At 33.5% G+C, this 9,101-nt stretch overlaps 1 protein-coding gene across 1 annotated transcript; it reads right to left on the bottom strand.

Moving 5' to 3' along the window:
* Nucleotides 1-244: 244 nt before the first annotated feature.
* On the bottom strand, nt 245-6,826 carry LOC107026892 (fatty-acid-binding protein 2). The gene is made up of 11 exons (XM_015228001.2): nt 6,466-6,826; nt 5,593-6,155; nt 5,180-5,402; nt 3,273-3,348; nt 3,079-3,181; nt 2,024-2,092; nt 1,304-1,340; nt 1,123-1,197; nt 978-1,029; nt 831-875; nt 245-680 (listed from the first exon to the last, which is right to left on the bottom strand). Exons 2-11 carry the CDS (start codon nt 6,087-6,089, stop codon nt 583-585), a joined length of 1,275 nt encoding a protein of 424 aa, XP_015083487.1. The 5' UTR covers nt 6,090-6,155; nt 6,466-6,826; the 3' UTR covers nt 245-582.
* Nucleotides 6,827-9,101: the final 2,275 nt, after the last annotated feature.

Genomic DNA, 9,101 nt, shown 5'->3' with positions numbered 1-9,101 from the left:
AAACCTGCATTTTGAATTTATTACACTCTATATTATCATATCTGCGAAAAGTGTCAAAAAATAATACAACAAGATGATTGGTTCTACCTTTTTGGAATGACTTTGAAGTATGTTGGCCTATATTTGCAGCCATGTTGCTGCCCACAACAACCAATCCTATAATTCTTATACATATTAGTTTATATCCTATCCAACTAGCAGATTTTTATAATACTACAAATCACTTGACAAGATCAACCAAATATTATACAGAATATGAGAGAAGCTTAAGCCCAAAAAATGCAGAACAAGCTCTATTTTCATTTACAACAGTTGGCCGAGGGACAGCTCTGTAATGGTGGCTCGCCAACAAGGTTACAAGAAATCTTGTATTCTAATCAATTTTGAATATAAGAACCCTGCCTAAAATAAATAATTCTACATATATAAGACTAACAATCATTTATCCTCATGAAACCTATGTTCATTTTGAGATTTATGTCTAGTACTCGAGACGCTATGAACTGCACTATGAAAAAGTCCAGTTCACAAGAACCTGAACTATTACAAGCAAATAAGCTCTTGTAGAAGCACCCCATCTTTTTAACACCCCCTAATTATACTTGCAACATTTTTCCCGATCTCTTCTTTTGTTTCCTCACATATAGGAACATCACCAATGTACATATCAAAAATTGCCCCTGGAAAAGCAAGAATAACAAGTGTAAGTATCTATCTTTATCCCATACATTTTCTCCTTCTAATTAGTTCCCCAAGAATCAATATCTTTGCCACTTTGTGCAGTATGTCCAGAAGTGCCTAGTAATAAGTTAAAAGGACAGTTCACTTACTACACAATTCTCTACTCTGAACTGCTCCAATATGGTTGCCTCCGACTGCAAAGGATAGTAGTCCAAAAGTGAGATGTTTTGCGTAATCCCTTTATTAAAAGAATAAGCAAGTAGAAGAGTATGTGTTCTCAAGTATATTTAACTTACTCTCAGTAATTAAATGTCCATCAGTTGTTCGTCGAAAATTGATTGTTGTACCCTGAAAATTTCGGTCATGTATATATATATTATAATAATAAATGAGGAGGCTTCCTAGAATAAATGGATGGTGGGAAGGTTGTAGATTGCTTACTGCATGTATAGGAATATCCTGAGAGAACATAGAACCAAATGTTTCTAGACAGTGATAATCGGTGTCAGGATTTGCCTGTAAGAGAAACAAAGAATGTCAATATTGAGGGTCTTTTTCTTCTCTGGCAGTAGTAAATACCTAGGAAAAATAAATGTGAGTGGAAGACAACTGTTGGGCTTACCTTGAACAACCGAGCTCGAAGAGATTTCTCAAAGACACTGCAGAAATTGGCAATTGAAACAGAGTTCAGAATATAAGTCAATGAATGGCAAATTTGAAGCTTCCATGTGTTTGGAAATTTCACTCAAGAGACTTTTGTAATTAAGATGGGACAAAGTTCGGAACTTGTGGACTTAAATATATCATAACATTTGTGTGGCTATATAACTTTTGGAACTTATGGTCTTAAACATTTCCATGGCTTCTCATTAAGAAAATATAGGAACGTTTGTTCGTTTTGGAAAGGATTAATAATGAAAGTATCAAACTAAGTGGAACAGAGGTATTTTTTTTTCCTTTAGCGTAATAGTAGATGCAGTTTCAAGGCACTTCTCAATTTGTAATTCAATATCATTAATTGCCTCAATACAATTATCAGGAAGAGCAATGGCAGCTCTTACAAATCAATTCAACAGTATTGAGGCCACAAGGAACAATCTAAAGGCTATCATTTTTCTTTTTTTGATTGGTTTAAAAGTTGTCAGTTTTTCAATATAAGGAAGTGGGAAGTACATCATATTTAGCTAACTACTCATATAATTTTGAAAACAATTCATGAAATAGTGAACTATTTGATTTTATAAAACAGGATTTTATCTGATGGAAACACAATGTCTAACATGGTAACATGAAAGGGTGAGAGCAGAGCTTTTCAAGATCTGGAGAGAAAATTTCAACGTACTCTCGAACTGTGTTGATTTTGATTCCATTGCAGCTAACAACAAGCCTTACAGTCATGCTTATGTCTTCCCTGCAGAACGTCCAACAGCACTGGTATGAGAAAACAATAGCAACACAGCACAAGCTCTAAGCACTTCATAAAATGGCATATGCTTCTTGAGCTTGAAGACTAGTGTTGCTTCTCAAGTGTCTAACCCTGAACTCAACATATCAAAATCTAACCCATTAATCCCCCACACTAATCCACCCATTTCATTTGTGCGAGTGTATAATTAGGGCGCTTCAAAGATAAACAAATGAACCAAACAATACAATTTTGTGAGGAAAAGATCCTACACCGCTTCACTTAAGTGTTCCCTTCCCCTTTTTTTTGTGTGTGTTTGTGGGGGGGAGGGGGCATCATATATTATAACTAATTATTTTTTAGTTTTATAAGCCACTCACGTGATAAGGCTACTGTTCTAGAATTGGTTGGAATAGCAACACAAGAATGATATTGACAATCTAAATCATTGATGTGCATAGGAGAAATGATCATTATCCATGACGTCACCAGTTGAAACTGGTGATGGTAAAAGGTTTCTAGTGAAGCAAAGGGGAGAAAAGAAACATGAAAAGCTCAGATGAAAAGGAGTAACTTTAACAAGAAGAGAGGAAAAGCTATATATATAGTGTAGGATAAAGAGGAGTGAAAATATGTACTATCAAAGCAGCAAAAGAAATGAAGAAAGAAGCTTGGTTAGTTCACTAATGGGCATAATTGAGGTCACACGACACAGTTCATTCTTAATAATAAAGATAAGGTAAAATTCATTAAAAGAGGACCAAGGAGACACAGCAAAAAGTACAGAGATACAGAGCATTCCTACTGTATAATACATAACTTCATTTTAACAGCTCAGGAAAACAATATATATTACATGGAGATTTGAATATCAATTACTACAGCTAGAAGCAAAAATCCAAATATCAAAACAGGCAACTTAGATTCAAAAAGTTACTTATCATAAAGTAAGTGCAAACTTAAGCACTAAACAGTTTTAAATAAATGCATACCTGAGAAGATCCTGATAAAAATCTTGTTGTTTGTTCAGTTCACAAAAAGGAACTGAGGCATATTTCCAACCCAACTTCTGGCAGACATCAAAAGGATGCACATCTATTCATAACAAAAGATAGTTAAGCTCTGAAGATGGAACTTTTGAACTTGTTATAAAGCTCATGGCAGTCTAGAGAGAGCTGGAACTTACAGAAACCAAATGCATAAACCTTTAGAGATTTGATTCTGATAATTTTCATTATTCTGGATCCAGTCCCAACAAGGACCTAAAATTCAAGCAGAAGTCATTTTAAACTTTTATGAACAATTTAAAAAAGTCATTTTGAACTTCTATTGGCTACTGAACTCATAAGTGCAGCATAACAATGTCTGAACTTGGATTAAGATTTCAGCCAGATCGTATGGGAAATGGATATCTGAAGAGAGGATTCAAGATTACATTTTCTCAGACCAATGCCAGGATCTTACAAAATCAAATAATATCATAGCATCGAATATTGGAAATGCCATGCAAGATACTATTTCATGTCTACTTTTTTATTCTTTTGTTCGAGAAAGGAAATAGTTAGACACTCTACTTTTACCGCTTCAACTTTTCACTAACATCTTATCTATGTAAATAGTGAACTAGGCAAAAGGACATTGATCAGCCAGAAACGGAACAAGGCAATGCAACTAAGAGAATGGTGAAATTAACTTCTTCCTCTAATATTATGCTGACATAGATAATATTACCAAACATTGGAAGGAAAGAATCTAAAAAGTAACCTTTCACATCAAGGCATAGTTGTAGAAAGCATCCAAGCATATTGGCTTAATTGCTTTGGTCATTTTTTTTCTTACAGTGTGTTCCCTATCTTCTTCTTTTCCAAGTTTAGTTTCTGGGATAGTGGTGGCTCTTTCTAATTTGATTCTACAAAACCGACTAACATTAACTGATACACGTTATCAAAGAATTGTTAATGGGTATAGTAATCAATTTAGCTTTTCCAAGGTTACAGGTAATCTTCTCCCATATTATAGCAGGGTTAAAATCAACATGTCAAAATCAGTATCTCCTTTTCTTCTTTCTGCAGTAAGCATTTATAATTTAAGGAGCTTTTTTCCCCTCCTCCTTGTTTCATTCTGAACTTCCCAGTTATTCACTTTCCTCTCCTGAATCACCTATACGCTACCGACCTCAATGATCTCTCTCCCTCTCTTAATTATATGGTATATGCATATGTATCTCGTTAATGTCTACAATCCACTATTAGGTTAAACCAGTTTGGATCAGCATATGAATCCTCACAATCCATTTCGCTCTACTTTGACAAAGAGTGCCTAGGTGAGCACGGCAAAATGTATATATGATGATTCATCATTAATTCACTAATTTTATGTTCGCCATAAACTACCCGTATCCTCCTTTTTTAAGTTTGAGACTAGTAATATGAGCAAGTCCATTGTTTAGTCCATAAGAGAAAAGTGGGGGGAGGTTCCTCACTGTGTTGACTCGAATAATTTTGCAGTATGGCTGATAGGCAAAAACATATACATAATTTTTCCATTTCCTATTGTTTCTTTTGGGATTTCATGTTTGAAACCATGGAACTGATCATATTAATATTTTTCACTGTTGCATTCACTAATGTCTGGTTTGGTATTTGTCATGTTGCAAAGTTAAAATAGATTGCCTTTTCTCTTCTTCTCTGGCTGTCTGCTCTTCTCTTACTTAAATGGCTAGAAGACTGAAGTCTAAAATCAAATAGTCATAATAGAATGCACATATTTTCTTCAGTTTGAAGCACATCTAACTTCAGTATCATCAATTTGGCCATTAATTAACAAGATTCGGGAACCACACCACTCAATTAACTGAACCAAATAGCAAGTCAGAAACCAAAAGTCTAATTGGACTGTCCATTTAAGCTGGGATTGCAATATAGAGGAGTCGTGATCAAAGTGGTGCAGTTACTGCTGAACAAACAAAATAATTGCAGGATAGGACCCTTGTAAAGTATGAATAGCTAAATCTAAGAACAGAAATGAGTATCTCAAGAAATATACACTTCAATTATCAGTTGAATACCGGTAGTTCATGTTTGACATATTTACCTCTGATGTGAAACTGGAATTTCGCTCCCCAGCTATTAGGTTGTCCAAGATAGTAGGAAACTCAATACCCGTTCTGGGCTCAACTGCATGTCTAGACCAATTTAAATTCTGGAAAAATGAATTATCACATCCCCGGTGATCTACCTCACAGGGCCGGTGATCCTCACCACTGTGTGATTCCATAGCACTACTATCCAGTTGAACAGATAGAACATCACCAGAGCTGTTAATCATTCATTTGACCAAAAGCAATTATAGGAACCTCAGCGCAAAAGCAGTAGTCAAAACCTAAATGGGGTTCTTTTTCTTTTTCTTTCTGTGAAGGTAATGTATATGGCTTTAAATAAATCCATCTCATAAGAAATCAGAGTTAAAAGAGTTCACAATGAAATTTATTGAGAAGAAAAGCTTACAAATTTTCAAATGGAGGTACTAAAGCAGCAGCTAGTGAGAGAACAGGAATTGATTGAAGATGTTTTGCTTCTTTGTACATTTGATTCACAGTGAACTTTGAAATCTTCCTAAATATCACAGGGATGGTAATTTTCCCTTTGCATCTTGATTGCCAGAAGAGTTCCATAAAATAATGTCTACTTGAAGTTGTTTCTTGTGTTTGAATTGACATTCCAGACCTTGTATTTCTTGAACTTCGATAACCGCCTGATATTTGGTTATTACCTCTGGAGTTCGTTCCGGTGGCAAACCAAACTAGCAGTGCCCCAGCATATTTTGAAAAGCACTTAAATGCTTCTTGAAGTGCCTGACTTCCAGGCACATATAAATTTCTAGAACCATCAACAATCAATGATAAATGAGAGAGGAAATTGGCTCCAAATCCATACGGCATAAGAGGATCAATTGGGAACATTTCTGATGAACCCCAATCACCATCCATGAAATTGTTCCGCATTTTTAGTTATCAGTTCCTACAAGGGCCTTATAGCTCCCCTATCACTACCGATTGGGCAGAAATCACCTACTCAAACAATGTATCAAATTAGAAAACATTGATACACTTGCAATGAATTAAAGGCAAACTAGGAAAAACAGCATTAGCTACCATCAACATCATACATTTCATAAACACAATATTGAGGCAAGTAATTCAAAATACTTACTAAAATAAACACATAAGATTAAGCGATTAAAACATAGATATATATATCTCATATGCAATGATCAAGGAAATTAAGAGGCGTTTCAACATATTATTAAAAAAAAAAAAGAGGCAAAATCATAAAATAAATTGCAATAAAAAACCATAACAAAAAGATAGAAAATCCAACCTGAAAATGTGAGTGGATCAAGAAAAAAAAAGATTCTTGGATTGAGATTAATAGTACGTTAGGGTTTATGAATGAGTTTGTTAATTATCCCCTTAAAGGAAAGAATATGCTTTATGGTTCTAGAAAAGAAACGAAAAAAAAGGTATCTTTATCAATTATTTGTTCCACCTTTTTATTATAAATGGAATGAATCATAAGAAGAATATAGTATTGGAAATTTAAAGAAAAAAAAGGAAAACCGCATGTTGAATTAGAGGTGAAATTTGTTCAACATTCAACCTCTCGCCCAACATTTGTGTTCATATTCATTCACTATTGGAATTGAGTCTATCACCGACCCTTCTCTTCTCTTTCCTGTGGTGACGGTGAAACAATTTCATTCTTAATTAAAGCTCTATATTAAATTGTATTAAAAATTCACTCGTCAATGAGTTAAATAATTTGAATATTATTAAATTTTAATATAAATTTTAAATATTAAAACAAGAGTCCCTCAATTAAATATAAACAAAGCAATTCAAATTTAATTTAATTCTAATACAAAATTTCAAAACATTGGAACCAAAAAAAAGAAAAGAAAAAGAAAAGGTCTAAAATGTCAAAATCAAAGAAAGTGTAGGAGGAGGTGGTCATTTGGCTTTACACCTCCAACAAGTTTGGCTGATACGGAAAGGTAGTAGGGACAGCACAGAGCCTTTAATAAACACGACACTTATCAAGATCGTTGGTTCATTGAACTTTATTTGTTTTTTATTAAGATTAATTTATGTTTAAATATCAAAATATGCAGAATTTTTCATTAAAAAAATTATTTTCTCAATGTATAAAATTTATTTTTTTTTAAAAAAATTAAAAATAAAATTTAAATAACATACTAAATTAATTAAATTTATATATAATGATTGACGATAGTGATAATTAATGATGGTGGCTGTAGATGGTAGGTAATAGTGATAGACGGTGATAGTAATTGTGGTTGACTATTTAATCGATCGAAGGACATACCATCCAGGTAGGCTTTTCAATATTTAATTTGTGGACCGTGATTTTAAATTTTAAATTCAAAAAATAGAATTCAAATTTCAAAAATTTTAATGTAGAAGTCGATTCATATATGTATATTTTGTAAAAAAAAAATATTGTTTTAAAATTTGAAAACACATAAGCTCGCCGTGTACTATTATTGTTGACACTTTATAAAATTACGTATATTTAAATGTTTATAATTACTGACATTTATCTATGGCCTAAGTCATATGCAGCCCCTCAAAGTTGTCCGCATATTTCACTTAGACACCTCAACTATACGATGTTCCTGTTGAACACCTCAATGGTTCAAAAGTCATGCCCATTGAACACAAAATGCTGACATGTTAAAAAACATGTGATTTACTCTCTTTAAGCGCGTAAAGGTACCAAAATAATTTTTTTCTCTAACTTTTACACCCAAATTAATATTTTATTTAAAAGGAAATAATGAACAAAAAAAAGAAGAAGAAGTTGTCTTCTTCTCCTGCAACTATGCACAACCCACCCCTATATTTTCCTTACATGCAACTATGCACAACCCACCCCTATATTTCCCTTACCTGCAACTATGCACAAACCACCCCATGCCCTGCACCTCTCTCTTTCTCTCACAATTTATGGTTCTTCTCTTGCTTTTTTGTTTTTTTTTTAGATCTACGTCTCAAATATTGATTCGGCGAATTATTTATTACCAGAAAATGTTATAATTATAATTATTTCACGATCAAAGCGACGAAGATAATGCACTAGTTATGTCAGTGAAAGAGATAAAATTGAATGAAAGAGAAGGAAGAGGCATGGCGACGATTTACTGGCATCGTAATTGTCGTCGGTGGCGGTGAAGACAATGGGTCGGCGGGGTTAAATAAAACAATAAAAAAAAATTAGTTTTATATTTATAAAATTATTTTTGAATTATTTAAATAGGGCCTTTTAAAAAAATTTAACTCAATCCATGAGCCATCATTTTATTGGTGGGTAGTTTTTTCAAAAAATTCTTTTCAATTTCTTTTAGTTAGTAAATAGACCAAAATAGTTGTATTTTTGAATATCATTTTTTAAATAAATTTTTGGATTTAAATGCCACATGTCATCATTTAATTTATCAATTTGTCATGTCACTGCCATGTCATAGCGAGTGCACTACACACATCTCATATATTTGCTTGATTGTCAAAAAATATCAAATAGGGATGAATTTTAAGGGGTATAGGTGTTCAGTAGGTACTAGCCCTAGTTGAGGTATCTAAATGAATTATGCGGACAACTTTAAGGGGCTACAAATGATTTATCAATAGGGATAATTGTATATAATAGCAAACTAATAACCTAAACTAAATGGAGTAGCTAGGGTTTGATTTAATTGTGCTCCATAGCAAACGTTTGCCAAAATTTGCCAGTCGCCTCTCTCTCAAAAATCTCGTTCGCCACTCTCCCATTCTCGCTCCAATCTCTCGCTCGCTTCCTCACTTTTTATACAAACACAAGTGCATAAAAACTGTTTCCACTTGTATAAAGCAGAGAAAATTGTATAAATACATATATTTTTGTTCCCCTTTCTCCCTTCTTCCAGATCTCACTCGCAACCCTCACCTTTCTCACTTATA

This window comes from Solanum pennellii, chromosome 8, assembly GCF_001406875.1.
Source record: "Solanum pennellii chromosome 8, SPENNV200".
Taxonomy (NCBI): Eukaryota; Viridiplantae; Streptophyta; class Magnoliopsida; order Solanales; family Solanaceae; genus Solanum; species Solanum pennellii.
This window is presented reverse-complemented; position numbering and strand designations above follow the sequence as displayed.

Bases quoted from the DNA above. Each gene is read 5' to 3' on its own strand.
- LOC107026892 (XM_015228001.2), bottom strand. From the start codon at position 6,089: ATGCGGAACAATTTCATGGATGGTGATTGGGGTTCATCAGAAATGTTC. The intron at 2,093-3,078 runs GTATGCATTTAT...GACGTTCTGCAG, and splicing joins TTTTATCAGGATCTTCTCAG to GGAAGACATAAGCATGACTG. The intron at 1,030-1,122 runs GTAAGCAATCTA...CGAAATTTTCAG, and splicing joins AGGATATTCCTATACATGCA to GGTACAACAATCAATTTTCG.